This window comes from Furipterus horrens, unplaced genomic scaffold (assembly GCF_987537825.1).
Source record: "Furipterus horrens unplaced genomic scaffold, mFurHor1.1.pri manual_scaffold_5, whole genome shotgun sequence".
NCBI classification, from domain to species: domain Eukaryota; kingdom Metazoa; phylum Chordata; class Mammalia; order Chiroptera; family Furipteridae; genus Furipterus; species Furipterus horrens.
The window spans coordinates 158,913,067-158,930,446 of NW_028327175.1; the positions used below are offsets into that span (position 1 = coordinate 158,913,067).

General features: G+C 36.9%; 1 protein-coding gene and 1 pseudogene across 1 annotated transcript in view; both read left to right on the plus strand.

The window, feature by feature from the left end:
* The first annotated feature begins 2,245 nt into the window (after positions 1–2,245).
* Positions 2,246–17,380, plus strand: part of TET1 (tet methylcytosine dioxygenase 1) — a 117,391-nt gene continuing 102,256 nt past the window's right edge. Inside the window, exon 1 of the mRNA XM_090278112.1 lies at positions 2,246–4,187. Within this exon, the coding sequence (XP_090134238.1) occupies positions 2,307–4,187 (1,881 nt within the window). The 5' untranslated portion in view covers positions 2,246–2,306. The remainder of the gene's footprint in view (positions 4,188–17,380) is intronic.
* Positions 4,642–4,920, plus strand: LOC150010187 (signal recognition particle RNA; annotated as a pseudogene).

The following is a 17,380-nucleotide window of genomic DNA, read 5'->3' on the forward strand; positions in this document are numbered from 1 at the left end:
CTCAAAACAACTTCATTTCAAATGCAGAAATCTTGACTCAGTTAGTGGTTTGCTGAAGGACATAGCTGGTGATCACTGTTCAAATTCTGGGCTTTTGTGAAACTGGTTCTAGCCAAAAACCAACCAGTGAGTCCCAGGATTACCTGGATCAGGTCAGTACAGCAAAAACAAAAGCAAAATTTGAGAATGATCAAGAGCTGTCAAATTTTTGCTTTGTCAAGTAATAACATTAAAAATATATATACGTCTGTCTATTCCATACCTTTTCACAAAAGAGAGGACTTTTATTACATTTTTAAGGAAGGAGATTTCAATGGGAAAAAACAAGAAGGCATAATTTCAGAATAAAGGAGAGTAGATTAAAATGAACCAATTCAGCTTTATGATACACTTTGCACTGCCTCTTTTTTTCCCCCTCATTTTGCCACAGACTGTTGATCACTTGGTTGCAGACCAGTTTTTGGTAGCCATTCTCCTACAGCATGCTTTCTCACAAATCCAACAACCTGTCACCTGTTAACACATTATCACTCAGCCTGTTGTCAGTGTTGATTCTATGATCTTTGCAGAGTCTGTTGATATATTTTGTATGGTGAGCTTCATTCTTGTCATAGCTTGGTCTTATTTGGGGTCAGGGTAAGCAATCTGAGGAGATGAAAAGGCAATTGAGGATGGCTCTTTAAAAAAAAAATTATTGATTGATTTTCGAGAGAGAGCGGAAGAGAGAAAGAGATTTGTTGTCCCACTTATTTACGCATTCATTGGTTGCTTCTTGTGTGTGTCCTGACCTGAGATCGAACCCACAACCTTGGCATATTGGAACAATGGTCTAACCAGGGCTGGGGATTACTCTTGATCAGCCCCTTTCTTTTCCTTCTCTTTTCTTGCTTCTCTTGCTTGCCTAGTATCCTTTGCTGTTTTAATTACTTAATTTTCTCTTTATTTCCGATTTCCTTGCCTAGGCATTCATCATGAGACTTTTGGGACCTTGGTAGAAGGGTGTTTAGAACCAGCAGCCTTTGGATTAAGTTGGGTGAAGGAGAAAAGGGACACATCATTTCTGGGTTGTGGGCAGTGCCCACCACAATGCCTTCCTTATATATAGTAGGTACTCAACAAATACTTGTGGGACCAGTGAGTCTTACTTGTAACCTAATCTGTTAATACTAAGTCCCAGTTTTTATTGTGAGCGTTTCTCACAAGGGCACATCAGAGAAGGAAAACTCTGACTCCAAAAAACCTCCGCTGCCTTGCGGCATACCTCTTCAGGGGAAAGGCTAAGGGAGTAAACCCCGACAGAAAATCCGGAGCCGGAGTCCCTAAGGCGGTTTGACGTTGTAGTCAACACCGGCAACTCCTGCGGCGCACCTGAAGCCAAGCTGTATTGACTCCGTCTTTCCCTTGGACCCTTCAGCTGCGAAGAGAGGGGGCGTCTGCTGCATGGGCAACAGCAGACGCTCCATATCACCCTGCCCAGGCTCTGTAGCTTCAGCTTCACTGGAGAGGACACTCCAGCGTCATCGCAAGATGTCGATTCAACACGGGAGGAGACAGATACCGTGTCACTCCCGAGTCGGACTGCACAACCATTCTCGGCGGTGCAGATAGACTCTTAAGAAGCTACACCATCGTCTCTCGAGACGGACGGCTGCCGACGACGAATACTAAGTCCTAGTCTTTATGCTATTTTTGTGAGCATGTGAAAAGCTTAAAATTTGTTAGTTGAAATGTGGTTTTAATATTATCGGATCTCCAAGAAGTAGAGCTTGGATTATATAAGCCTTTTCTTTCTCTGGCTTTAGACCAGCTTTGCTGTCAAATGAATGATACCTCTGCCTGTGTGGTGATATGCTGAGGAAAGAGATTAAGAAATAATTTTTTAAATATCCAAGTTTGTGAAGGTTGGGATTTGAGCTTTAAACTCCATGTAACCCCTATACTTACTTTATTCAAATAACTTTATCAACTTAATCAGTTGTCACAGTAACTAAAGAAGCTTTATTGTGACTGTAGGGTTTAAATAATACTTTAGGATTTTTTCTGTTTATTATATTTTTCTTTTGCAGTAAAAGTTTTCAGTTTCTTAATATTAAATAACAATTGGGGGTAAATATTCTGTTTCAGATGGGAAAATGCCTTGGAAAAAGGCTCACTTCCAATGTTTGTTTTTTTTTATTATTTCAGACCAAAACATTGTGCGAGCAAGCCCAGTCATGGTGCATCCAGATTCTCCTCAAAAGTGAGACTTTCCAAAGGACCAATGACTCTGTTCCCCGTGCCCTTTCATTTCTTCGTACCCCACAACTATGTCTCGATCCCGCCTTACAAGGCCTTCCAAATTAGTCAGGAGGGAAGATTTAAACAAAAAGAAAAACAGTCAGCTGAAGAAGACATCCAAGCCAGCCAACAAAAATGTAGCATCAGTCAAGACAATGAGCCCTGGAAAACTAAAGCAATTAATTCAAGAAAGAGATGTTAAGAAAAAAACAGAACCCAGACCACCCATGCCAGTCAGAGGCCTTCTGACAAGAGCTGGAGCAGCACGAATGAATCTGGAGAGGACTGAGGTTCTTTTTCAGAACCCGGAGTCCCTAACTTGCAATGGGTTTACAATGGCTCTGCGAAGCACCTCTCTCATCAGGCGACTCTCCCAACCTCCAGTGGTCAGAGCCAAGCCCAAGAAAGTTTCACCTCCTAAGAATTTAGAAAAGCAACATGAGGGTGATTATAAGGTACTTACTAATAAGGGAGGAAAGCACTCAGCCAATGATTCTGTCTCAACACAAAACTCCCCAAACCCTCCCGATACAGAGAATCTAGCTGGCCTACAAAATACATCTTTAATTAGAGGTGAGAGCCAAGGGACAACCGAGTCTTGGTCCCAAAGGGTTGAGGATTCCAAAATAAATGTTCCTACTCATAGTGACCCTGCAGCAGAGATCCTTTCTGGGGCATTGGAAGGAACACATGGCGATGAAGGACTGTCCTTTAAAGAGACGTTAAATGATATTAGTGATTCCCCTAAAATATTTGCTCAGGACACTCTGTGTGCTCCTTTGCTCCAAAGAGCAGCCCTCAAGGTTACTTCTGAAAGAAACACCAGCATTCAGTTAGAAGATCTGGGTTCACGAGTAGAATCTCTTAAGCTGTCTGATTCTTACCTGGATCCCATCAAAAGTGAACATAATTGTTGCCCCACCTCCAGCTTTAATAAAGTTATATCTGAATTGGACCTTAGAAACTATTTATCTATCGGTGGGTCAATGTATCCTACCTCATTATTAAAATTCCTCTTGGCAGGCTCAGAACAAGGAACTCTTGGTGCTAAACCAGAATATGTAGAGGTACTCAAAGCTACCTCAGATCAGCAGGAAGTTCCTACTAATATCCCTGTCTTAGGACAGGCCTTTAGTGCTGCCCCACATCAATGGGAAGTTCCTGGTGTTAACCCAGTTCATGGAGAAACTCTGGGTGAGATCCCAGACCCACCAGAGATCTCTGGTGCTATTTCAGTCCAAGGAGAGGTCTTGGGTGCTATCCTAAATCAGCAAATCCTTGGTATGGGTGGCGGTACTGCCTCAGACCCACCTGTCTTTCTTCCTGCTCCTTTGAACCCAATTGCTACCTATAGTGCTCTCCCAGAATGGCCTGTTCCCCAGAGCACTGTTGCATATGGGCTTGAGGTCCAGGGCACTATGCAGATTTTGTCTTTGGGCTCAGGTCACACTCCTCAACAATCATCAAACTCAGAAATAAATTCAGTACCTCCAGTAATGCCTATAAGCAATATAGAAAATGAGGAGCAAGTTCATATAAGCTTTCTACCAGCTAACATTCAGGGGTTCACATTAGCCCCCGAGGGAGGACTTGAACATGCTTCACAGGGAATTGTCCAACACTCCCAGGCTGGTCACAGCAAATCGGAAGGAGGGAGCTCCCAGATCAACCCCACAGTGGTGTCTAGGCCAGTGTCACTTGCCAGTACCTCCTCTTCTTCCTACACAACTTTGCTACCTACTTTGGAAAAGAAGAAACGAAAACCATGTGGGGTCTGTGAGCCCTGTCAGCAGAAGGCCAATTGTGGTGAATGTACTTACTGCAAGAACAGAAAGAACAGCCACCAGATCTGTAAAAAAAGGAAATGTGAAGAACTGAAAAAGAAACCACCTGTCACTGTGCCTTTGGAGGTGAGTCAATACCCAAGGGCCTGGGAGACACCTGTGGGACTTGGTAGAGTGATGTGTGGAGACAGTTTGCTTCAGCGTCATACTGTTTACCCTGATGTAAAATGTTACTTTAAGTAGTCTATAAGAATTTGAGGACCTACCTGCAGTATGTCTTGTGCAGGGACACATGAACTTATTTTTAGAATTTGCCTCAGAAACTGAAACTAACAGTTTTTTTATTATAGAATTTGATGGAAGCATAGGGAAATTGTATGAAATGTGATTTTGCAAGTATTTCCATCATGCCTCATTTTGACTAGGTATGTGTCTTTTTGGAAGTTACAGATTAAGAAAAAAAAGTAAAAGTGGAGCAAATTTATTAACTTCCTTGCAGCTTTCCTCTCAGTTTTTGGCAGGTGATTTCCATCTACACATCTCACAGGGTTGTTGGGACGCAATGGTAATTAGAAGCTGAGCCTGGCGCAGTTGGTGTGCCTGTAATGCCAGCTTCTTTGGAGGCTGAGGCAGGAGGATCTCTTGAGCCCAGGAGTACTGGGCCGTAGTGCCTGCACACTACAGTTCCGCATCAACATGGTGACTCCCAGGAGTGGGGGGACCACCAGGTTGCCTAAGGAGAGGTGAACCAGTCCAGGGCAGAAATGAGTAGGTCAAAACTCTGGTGCTGATCAGTAGTGGTATTGCACCTGTGAATAGTCACTACTTGCTAGCCTGGGCAACATAGATCCTGTCTCTTGCCCCTCCCTGCCTTAGGGAATCCTGTGTCTCCCAATATTTTTTATGACATATAAACATTAGTTCTCATAATCATATTTTGTGAACCTAAGGTAATAAAAGTATTGGTTGACTTAGACTTTATTTAAAGAACTTTGTGGAGCTCAGTTAATGCTCAAACTTTACTTTTCAGAATTTTAAAATATCTACTATAGTGTTATGATTTTTAGCTCACTCGAAGTTAATATTTACTTTGTATCTATTATGAATATAGGTATGGTAGAAAAGATTAAAAGTATTGAGAACTTAAACTCAGTGAACCTTTTCTATTTCATTCTTGACTTAAATTATCTGCCCCAAAATGTTGACTTTTTATTTGGCTGAGCCATTGCAAATAAAAGATCAAGCATTTAACCAAGTATATTGATGGGAATTTAACATGTTTCTAAAACATTTTGTTATTTCCAACCTTGTTGCAATGAATAATCTTCCTTTACTCAAGTAACTACACAATATGAGAATTGACCACAATGTTGCCATAACTTAAGGGTTTATAAACATACATCTGAAACAGTAGCAATGTCTTTAGCAGATACCTCCCTTGTAAGCTCCTGTTTTGTAATATTGGCAAGTGACATCATTGCCAAAGATAGACTATCTATAATAGGTATAAACAAATTTGTTCTCTTCTTTTCTAAATTTACTATCCGTGCGCTGGCCAGGTGGCTCAGTTGGTCCTGATGGGCCAAGATTGCGGGTTCAATCCCTGGTCTAGGCACATATAGGAAGCAACCAATGAGTGCGTGGATAAGTGGACAGCAAATCTATGTTTTTCTCTCTCTTAAAAAAAAACAAAACAAAAAGAAGAAAAAAACCCCACCTTGCTATTCATCTTGCATTACAAGTACTTTGTTCAGTGGCTTACCTGTCACATGGCCACCCAAAATGGAAAATTTAGTCATCTCTGATGCCTTTATTTCATTTTTCTAGATTTTCTTGTTCTGCAACATCTGAGCAGTTCTACCTCTCCATTTTCCTGCCACTACTGTAGTTGAGGTCTTTATCTCTTACTGGAACAATTTCAGTGTTCTCTTTCTTATCAGCAAGTATTTATTGCACTTCTACTCTGGGTTCTGCGCTGGGGATATAGCTTTGAGTGAACCACCCAGCAGGAAAGTCAGGATGTGTGGAACAAGCTCTTAGTTCAGTTCAAGGTTTTTTCTGAAACCCTGATTCTCCTACTTAAATACATTCAGTCCTCTTCTGTATGTGTGATATATCTCACAAAACAATATAGATCAAAACTTTTAGTGCCTTCCAATTATAGATGAAACCTACATTTGTTAGCATGTAACACAAGACTTTGAAGCTCTTGGGACAACTGACCTCCTCTTTCTTGTTTGCTGTCACTTCTCCCTACATTGTACTTGAAGTTTCATGAGTATCTGGTTACTTGTAGTTACCCAGGGTCACCGTGCATCTTCCTCCTTCAGTGCTCATTCATGCTCATGGTACATTTTTCTCTCCCTAACAAGACTCCACGTATTCACTCAACCCTTCACTGTGCTGCAACTATGTATTTGTGTTCCCCAAGTGTCATACCTGGACCCTATGTTTTTCTAGTGCCTGCCTAAGCTGGTACAGTGATAAGTACTCAATAAATACTTGTTGGTTAAATGAAAAGAGAATATATTTGCAACTCAAATAATCAGGTTTATATATTTCGATGTTGGTATGTGATTTATTTATATTAACTTGCTCTGGCAAGCAAGTGTGGCCACTGTTGTCAAGTTCTGTCAGTGTGAGAAAAATAGTATTTGTTGATGGATAAATGACATTGACTGTTGGTCATAATCTCCCAAGCACCACATATTTTATTTTTAAAAATCTTTCATTTTGACATAGTTCAGATAGGTAGAAAAGTTGCAAGAGGAATACAGAGAATTAGATGTGTCTTTTAGCCAAATGATAACATTTTAACATACTATTTTATCTCTTTGTTTCCCCTTTATCTCACTGTCTCAGCTCTACTTTTTTCAGAACCAACTGAGAGTAAGTCACAGACATGATATTCCATTATCACTACATACTAAAGAGTGCATTTCTTAAAAAACAAGAATATTCTCTTAAATTATTATCCAAAATAGGAAATTAACATCCAATCATTTTTATTATCTAACCATTAATCTTTATTTGTATTTCATCTATAAGAAAATGTCTTCTTGGCTTCCTTTAATCTGAAACAGTTCCTCAAGTTTTAAAAACTTTATTAAGATAATAATTGACATAGAATAACCTGCACATATTTAAAGTGTACATTTTGATAAGTATGACATACACGTATGCATTCTGTAACCATTACCACAATCATAACCTGTCACTCCCAAAATTTCTTTGTGCCAACCTGCCTCCCTGCACCCTTTCTCCTCAGGCAAGCACTGTCTTTCCACCACTGTAGATTAGTTTGCATTATCTAGAGTTTGGCATAAATGGAAACATACGATGTACTCTTTTTTATTTTTGGCCTAAAACAGTTCCTCAATTTTTGTCTTTTATGACTTTGCTACTTTTGCCAACTGCAGCTTACTTATTTTGCCCCTCAAACTTTCACTACCTAGTTTTAGCATTCACTGGTGATTTTTTTTTTTTTAATTTTTTTATTTTGGTTTTTCAATTACAGTTGTCCCCTTTCCCCCTAATTTCTCTCCCCCACCCTACCCACCCCCTCTCCCACAATCATATCCCTCCCCGTTGTCCATGTCCATGAGTCTTTCATACAGGCTCTTTAATTAAACCCTTCCCTTACTTATCCCCCTTCTCTCCCTCTCCCCTCCCCCCTATTGACTGCTATTCTGCTCTTTGTTCTATTTAGTTCCTTTGTTTGTGTTGTTCTTTAGTTTCCTGTATTAGGTGATATCATATGGTATTTTTCTTTCTTTGCCTGGCTTATTTCACTAAGCATAATTCTCTCTAGTTCCATCCATGTTGTTACAAATGGCACTGGTGATTTTTGACTGATGGTTGCCAAATAGTAATTCTCTTTTCATTATTTCTTTTAAATGTATTAGTTTAAGGAAAAGCTTTTTCTTCATATTTACTATTTTATTTCAGGATGAAGTTGTAGGTTTTTATGATAAGTTATAATCCTTTATTATCATTTATTTTGTTTATTTTTTATTTATTGATTTGAGAGAGAGAGAGACTAAAATTTGTTGTTCTACTTATTTGTGTATTCTTTGGTTATTCCTTTTTTTCCTTTTTTTTTTTTTTCTTTCTTTGGTTATTCTTATCTGTATCCTGACCTGGATCGAACCTGTGACTTCGGAGTATCAGGACTATACAGTATTCTAACCAATAGCTTCCTGGCCAGGAATGTCATTATTTATTTTGATGCTGAAATAGTCCTAAGTTTGGCCAGGAAGCTCCTCAACCATTTGTTCAGTAAATCTTTATTTTCTGGCACAAGTGTTCTAGGCTTTGTGTTTTTTGTCCTGCTCCAGACCCAAAGTTAGCTACTTGCCAAGGAAACTTTGTTCCTTTTAGTGGAGAATGATACTTAGAAAGCAAGATCTTGATAGATGTGATGATCGTGGTTACTGGAATGTCAGTGCTTTGTTCAAAACTAACTTAAATTAGTTTTCTCTCAGTTTCTCAGTCAAACCATCCTCACCCTTCAAAATGGTTGTGTTCTTCATATCAAATACAGTTTAAATATGTTTCTGTTTATTTCCTACTTCAGGGTTTCCCTATGCTTGATGATATTCATATTCTCTCACTCTGTCTTGCCCTCCTGCCCCACAAAATTAACTCTTATCACTGACAAAGTTGATTCTGAAGAATGTACCAGGTTGTCCTTTTACTGAACTCTGGCAGTAAATATCCCATTGAGGCAGAGGCGAGCACAGGCTCTTTGAGGGAGTTCATTCCCGGAGAGCAAGGAAGAGTTGATGATCCTTTTTAAAAAATGAATATTATGATTATGAGATTCATCTATAATGTTGTTGTTGATAGTTATATTCATTGTCATTGCAGTATAGGATTCCATTGTATGTATATATCACAGTACATACTGTTAATAGTAGTGCTACTCTGAACATTATCATAAATGTCTTTGGTGAATATATGCATTCTATTGATTATATTCCTAGGAGTAGAATTTCTGCGTCATAGAATATGCATAGTTTAGCTTTGGTAGATATTAGCAAACACCTGTAGTTGTTCTGATTATGACTGATCAGAGGTGTTTGCGAGTTCCATTGCTCCACATCCATACCAACACTATTTTTTGTCTTGTTTGATTTTAATAATTTTGTTGGGTGTATAGAAGCATCACTACATTGTATTTCCTTGATGTCTAATGATACTGAGCTACTTCTCATATGCATGTTAGCTATTTAGATATCATCTCTGAAGTGCCTGTTAAGTCTTTTGTCTGTTTTTAAGTTGGTTCTTCTGCCTTTTGGTTTCTTTTTAAGATATTTATTTTCTTTTCAAACCCTGTGTTGAGGGCTGACTTTAAAAAGATAACAGCAGAGGGAATGCCTTTTTATTTTAGATTTATTAATTCATTATGATTTTTTGTTACAAATCCTTTGTCAAATATGTAATTCTTTATTGATACCTTTGCCTATTTCACTCTTAGTCATGCTTTTTAATGAACAGAAATTCTTAACTTTAATGTAGTCCAATTTACCAGTCCTCTCCTTTCTGATATCGTTTTATGTCCTGTTTAAGATTTTTTTTTTTTTGAGAATTCCAAGGTCATGAAGATGTTCTCTTTTGTTTTTCTCTTTAAAAATTACCTATGATGTGACCAGTACCATTACTGAAATGACCATCCTTTCTCTGATACTACAGTGTCAACTTTGTCATAAATAAGGTGGATTGATTATTTCTGAATCTCTTTCTAGACTGTTTCATTGAACTTTTTGTCTATCCTTGTGTCTAAATTGTTGTTATTTACCAGGCTTTATAACTGGTCTTAAAACTTGTCCTTCATCTTAGTCCTTTAATATTGATTTGGGGTTTTTTGTTTTTTGCTTTTGTATCTTTGCATATTTTGTAAATATCCACCAAAATATCCTGCTGAGATTTTTATTGTAATTATGTTGAATCTATACATTAATTTGGAGAGTTTGACATTTTTACTATATTAAATCTTCCAGTTGATGACTGGTATATATATATATTTTAATTAACTTTAAATTGAAGTATAGTTGATATACAAATCATGCTATATTTTTATTTATGTAAGTATTTTTTTCAATAATGTTTTGTCATTCTCAACATAGAGTCATTTCATTAGTTTTATTCCTAGGTATTTGATATTTTTTATATAATTTTTTGATATTTTTTGGATGCTATTAATGATTGAAGGTCCTTTTCTTTGATACCTAAGGATATTCATAAGCAAATATATTTTATGTATTTGTTTGTTCTTCAGATTAGAATTATTTTACTTATTGAGAGTTGGAGTGAGAAAGAGAAAATACATTAAAGTTTTAAAATGCCAATATTTGATTTTTTTGTTAGTGCTTAGATGAAACAGAACCATTAGAATTTCTTCTTCTGTAAAATATACTTAGTTCCTAAAGGCATATGCCATTTCTCAAAATGTTAACTACTAATCTCTGGGAGAAGTAAAAAACAGTTTTGACTTACTTTTTTGGGTCATGAATTGCATTTTTGTCTCACAATAAGATTGAATTTCTTTTAATTGTAGAACAATGTGATTAGATAGTCTTTCCAGAGATATATTTTGGCCAAGAGATAAAATGTTATTTTTCTGCCAAGCTTATTTCAACATTCTCCGCATTTAGAAATACAGATAATTAAAACCACTAACTTTATAACTCATAGTCATCTAGGAATTTGCTGTTGGCTTATGTATTCCTCATGTGTATTTGTAATTTAGCATTTTGAGATGTATGCATTACCCTATTTTTTAAATAGTGACAGAAGTAAAGCGGGGGGTGGGACTGGTGCTTTTTAAAGACATAGAGTAGGTGCTTTGGCCAAGCTACACTTTCACAAATAATTTTTAGTATCTAATAGAAGAAAACAAAACCTAGTTTTTTGTAGATATGCTTCTGAAGGCAGGGTATTGCATTATATATATATATATATATATATATATTTTTTAAGTTTTTATTTATTTACTTTTAGAGAGAGAGGAAGAGAGGGAAAAAGAGAAGGAGAGAAACATTGATGTGTGCAAGAGATACATGAGATCAGGAGATGTGTGCCAAAGATATATGATCAGTTGCCTCTCGCGCGCCCCCAACTGGGGACCAGGTTGGCAAGCCAGACATGTGCCCTGACCAGGAATTGAACCAGTGACCTCTTGGTTCACAGGCCAGCACTCAATTCACTGAGCCATACCAGCCAGGGCTGCATTATATATCTTTAGGTTTAAGTTTTGGTGTAGTATAACATTTAATTAACATTAAGTGAATGACTAACTGAGCAGTTTATTGCCAAAGTGAAACAGTCTCTCATATTTATTCTAGTTAATTTGATTTCCCCCCTAAAATATTAAAGGGTTATTGTATGTTTGGTTAGATTAAATAGCAGTGTACTAGGTATCACTGTAAAGTGTGCTGTTTTATTACCATGCTATCTTCTTAGCTAATGCAAATTCCACCTGGAAAAATAGTAGTAGCTACTTATGTTGTGCTTGAAAAGCTAAAAGTAATATTATGTGATACAAATTGAACCGCTGACTGTCCACTTATGGATAATGTATGTGATAACAGTCTAGTTCTAGATATGTCATTTCAGAATTGGTTGACACATGTTTTATTTTATCCATTTTAGTGAGAGTGGGGGTGGGACAAGCCTCTCCTAGCCACTGCTTTTCTTAGTGTTTTCTAACAGCCGGATCTCATTTTGGCATATGTTGTATATGGCATATGGAACAAATTTTTGCTACCAACTCCTTCAATTGAGGGCAGATGTTATATGTCCTTAAATATGCCTTTAAGTCAGGAATCTCTTTGGATCACTACTGAGACTTCAGTAGCCTATCTACCAGAGAGGTGACCATAAGAAAAAAAATAAAGCCTTTGGGGTTTAGGACCCTTTCATCTGTAAATCCTATGTCAGTCAACAAAACCATGCTGATCTTGATTGATTCTTAACCTGTGGGTGTTAGTTTCAGGAATCTTGTTACTGTGGTATATCATCTAATTCAGTAAATAAATGTGTGAAACCAGCTAAAACCTCTTATCTAGTGTTAGCATAATCCAAGTTACACTATTATGTAATAGTGAGCACTGTAGTGTGCTACATGTTTATTTTGCTATGGAGTTTAATTCCACATCTATTTTTTGTTGGTCAACCTCTTGGTTTTTCATTTTCAAGTAGTATTTCAATAGTTCATGGTTTCAAAGCTTCTAAAGTCATTCTCCTTATAAAGCAGCCAGTCACTGTGGCTCTGTTATGGATGCAGCACAATTGTTACCAGGAAGGAGAGGAGGGATATTGTCTTTTTGTGTTATTATCATAATAAAATGAAATAGAAATAGCAAATAAATCAAACTAATCTAAGCAATTCATATCATTACCTTGACAATGAGACCCAGTGATCAAGTCATGAATATCCAGAAAGTCTTGGCTAATTATCATCTGCTCTTCGTGTTTTTTGGGAAAGCAAGAAAAGAGAAATCTTGCTCTTTTCTGATTTAATTATGTCCCATTAATACCGAGTCACTGTTTTTTAAAAGAAGGGCTTCAGAGAAAGCAGTAATTTAAAATGAAATGTTTAAATTACTTTAAAAGCCCAATCCCAGGACTGGCAGGGTGCTAGCCTATAATACAGGCTTAACAAATGTTTGCTGAAGGAATGACTCAATGAATGAACAAATAAATGGATGAATGAATGAATAAAATCCTATCAGAAACATAAAATTCAGTCTCTCTCACATACCGATGTCTTTAAAAACTTGTATCCCAACCCTGACGTGCAGCTCAGTGGATTGGGCATCGTCCAACAAACCAGAAAGTTCACCAGTTTGATTGTTGGTCAGGGCACTTGCCTGGGTTGTGGGCCAGGTCCCTATTTGGGGGCCTGTGAGAGGCAACTGATTGATATTTCTCTCTAACATCAATGTTTCTCTCCCTCTCTTTTCCTCTCCCTTCTCTTCTCTCTAAAAATAAAAATACGCCCGAGTGAGAGGCAACGACACAGTGAAAAAAAATAAAAATAAAAATAAAAATAAATAAAAAATACAATCTTAAAAAAAATTATATCACATGTGTAGTTAACATCTTAGTAGCTAGTACCCTAAAACATTTTGGAGTTTATTCTGTATATGCCATTTCGAGTACTTTATATTAGGGTCATGGGCTATCTGTAACAGAAATTCAAAAGAAGACTTGAGCACACAGGTTTTAAGAAGGCGCAGAGTGCTTTAAAAAATGTGTTTAAAAGGTGCTGCTTATGTTGTTTAAAATTATTGCCGTATGCATTTCTGATTGAGTTATTCCAAGATGCAAAGTTTGGACAACTTAAACTTCTAAAGGAGAAGGAACATGAAAACTCAAAATTATGTATTTTTCTAATTGTAAATGGAATTTAGAAAAAATAATTCTAGAAAAATACCTCCTGAACCAAACTGTTATAGTATTTACCTCTGAGGATTAAGGTTTTTTTTTGTTTTGTTTTTTTGGATAGAGGAGGGATGTATTATAAAATATGCGACTAACTTTTTGCTTTATTTTTTTTCTTAAAATTGTTTATTTATTCATTAACTTTTAGAGAGAGGCAGGGAGGGAGAGAAAGAGAGAAACATCAATTTGTTATTTACTTATGCATTCATTGGTTGATTCTTGTATATGCTTTGACTGGGGTTGAGACCCTGCAACCTTAGATTATTGGGATGATGCTCTAACCAACTGAGCTATGCAGCCAGGGCTTCAATTTTTCTATGTAGTTTGAATTTTTACATAAAACATTAATAAAACTTACTAAATCTAAGTAATTAATTTACATTTTGAAACTTTAGAAACAAGGGGAAAAAGTATACTCCTACTACCAAAAGGCAACAACTAGGAATATATTGGTATATTTATTTCCAGTATTTTTTCTGCATTAAAAAAAGCGTAGTTGAAGTCAATTGGGTAAATTTTTTTCTTCTTTTTTATTCACTATATCATCAGCATTTTCCTTTGTAATTAAAAAATTTGTAAAGATTTTTAAAATATGTGCATAAATAAACATAACCAACCAAATTATTTTTTGGTGGATGTTTTAAGTTTCTTAAAATTTTTCTTATGGTAGTGAACTCTTTGTATAAATCTTGGTTCCCATTTTAGATTATTTCCTTGACACCGAAATCATTAGTCTTTTATTTAAAACTAAAATTATTAGCATAACTAAAATACTTAGGTTACTGCCTAATGATTTCTAAATCTTTACCACTTTTGGAAACCAGGTATTTGAGTCAGGTCCCTTTCCTTCTCCCAGAATCAGAAACTGAACTTGAAATTACATTCTTTTTGGTGAACACATCTTAATACCCCTCAAAGAGTGTGATTGAGCTGGCATTTTAGCGTATGTCCTAATTAATGACTGGATACTAGCCACATCAGATTAGATACTTGGTGTATTTTTAGCTACTATGGGAAAAAAACAGAATTTCAAAATTTCTAGTATTATATTAATACTTTAGTCTCATTAAACTTGCCACATATTTTTGGTTACTAGACAAGAATTCCCAAGACTAGATCCCAACACTCATCTTTCATGTGATGTTTCAGAAATCATAAAAATAGAACTTCTGCTTCAGAGGGTTGTAATCTGGTTGGGCTGCAGTGCTCCGTTGATCCTATTTCCTCATAATTTATATGCAACATATTGTTTTTATATGCTTTTTTCTGGAAAGATGGTCCATAGCTGATCTCATCTTTTCAGAATTATAAGCAACATATTTTTATATGCATTTTTCCAGAGAGATGGTGAATAGCTTTTGTTAGATTTTTCACAATATGTCACATCTTCTATTCCCCAAAAGAAAAACAAGTAAATGAATCACACCACTTTTTGAAGACTTTGAAGGAATGAAATTGACAACTTGCTAAGTAAAAAACTGTTATACTAAAGAGTTTTGGCATTCCCCCATGTGGTCATCAGTATGAGAATGGATCTATTCTCATTGTGATCATCAGACCAGTGAAGCAAGGCTGCCCTGAGCAGAAGAGATGTCAGGCAGAGTTCCTGCTACAGAGTAGGTACTACTTGAAAATGGCAGTTACTGTTACAGGTAACCCCCGTACAACATGGTTGTTGGATTCCTAACAAATGCTGTGCCATGCGAATCTGTGTTATATGAAACAGAGAACTAGTACAAAAAGGGGCGTTAGGTTCCAAAAATTTAAAAAACATACTATTATATTTTTATAATTAAGAGAAATATCTTTATTAAAGCAATTTTCATAAAAGTATTACATATTAATATGAATTAAGTAATGTTTTCTTTGTCATCACTACTAAGCTCCATTAACCAAATGCGTTTTCTTTTTGACAAGATATCCTCAGCCTCTGAATTTTCTTCAGCATTATCTTGATTTCTATGCTCTACTTTTTGCAAAAAATCTGTTATTTTATTTTTTAAAAATATTTTAAAATTTATTTTCAGAGACAGGGGGATGGAGGGAGGAATGGAGAGAAACATCGATGTGCGAGAGGAATATTGATTAGTTGCCTCTCGCACGCCCCCCACTGGGGCCCTGGCCCGCAACCCAGACATGTGCCCTGGCTGGGAACGGAACCAGCTCTTCAGTCCGCAGGACAGTGCCTCAGTCCCCGAGCCATACCAGCCAGGGCAAAAAAATATGTTATTTTAGATTGCTTGCTTTCAGCTGAGAGATCTTTATAAATTTTGTTGTATGGTGCTAAGCACTTTGGAAGTTCTCTCTTAAACTTTGTGCTTCCTTTCAGCTCAAGGATATTCATTTAAGAAATATTACTCTTAAGTGTTCGGCTAAGTCTAGGTCTTTCTTCACGCTTTTTAGAGTAAACCGTTTAACTTTGTTTTCATCAGTGCTATCGTCCTCTAAGTTATCTTGGCACATTCCAGATGTCATTTCCACCAAAATTGCTTCATCAATGTCTTCTTCTACCAGCAATTCTTGGATGTCTCCTACAGTCATAATCATGTTAGAGTGAAAGCGTATTTATAGAACTACCATGTTATACAGGGGGATTTCCCCAATTCTCTAACCGTGTTATACATGTACCGTGTTATATGGGGGAATGACTGTATATCCTTTTAAAGATTTGCATATTACTTTTACCCATTTCTATCCTGCCACTTGATTCATATTATTTAGAGGAAAGTAACAAGTCCTCAGAAGTGGCCATCAAAAGGCAAAAACATTTTTTCCTGTTGGAGAATTAAGATGCATTATTAATGAATTGGTTTCACTGTTCCCATGTGCTAAAGCATTACAGTTGTGGTTTCCAGCTACACGACAATGCCAGTTATTTTCTTGTCCTTGTGCAATGAGAGGTTTTATTGTTTCTACTGTGTTCTGCACATTTACACTATACCGCTTATTTTCATATCATACTTTGTATGAAACACCATTTTGTGGTGACTTTTTTTGTTAAAGAGAAAAGATGAGATCAAGGCAGGAGGAATTGGGAGGACAAAACAGTGCAAGCCCACAGTTGATCCAAGCCATGGACGTTTGGATGGAATTGGTTTATAATAGTTTAGATACCCAGGTATGTGCCCTGACTGGCAATAGAACCAGCAACCTTTTGGTTTGTAGGCCAGTGCTCAATCCACTGAGCCACACCAGCCAGAGCCTAGATTTTAACAAAATTTAAACTTCTCAACTTGAAACACAGAAATCTGGCAAAGGAAAGAAATTGACATTTATTGGGGTCTGCTATAGACCAGACACGGTGCTAAAGAGCTTAATGTTACCGTATTAGGTTCCGACAAGTGACTCATAGTGTACCATAGTTCCGCTCTATATCCCGGTTCACTTATCATGGCCTCACTGTATCGCAGGATTTTAAAAAATATTTAATTATTTATGGCAGATTTTTGGCTATACCACAGGATTTTGCAGTACTGTATACGTATGCTGTTAAAGTTACGTAGGTTTAAGAGGGTAGAATATGTTTAAGAACATACGTAGTGTTTATAAAAGTGTGGAAAAGGTTAATAAGGGGCTGGGAACAGTTTATAAGTGTGTGGGAAGGGTTTATAAAGCCTTAAAATATATATAAATACTAAACTAAATGTAAGGTTCCTACTTCGCAGATTTTCACCTATTGCGGGGGGCGGGGGGGTCTAGAACGTAATACCCACGATAAGTGAGGGAATACTGTACCAGTAATTAGGACTATAATTTTGCAGAATAGGAAATAGAAACCTACTTTAAACAAAAAAGATTTTAGCCCTGGCTGTTGTGACTCAGTGGACTGAGTGCCAGCCTACGACCCAAAAGGTCACCGGTTTGATTCCTGG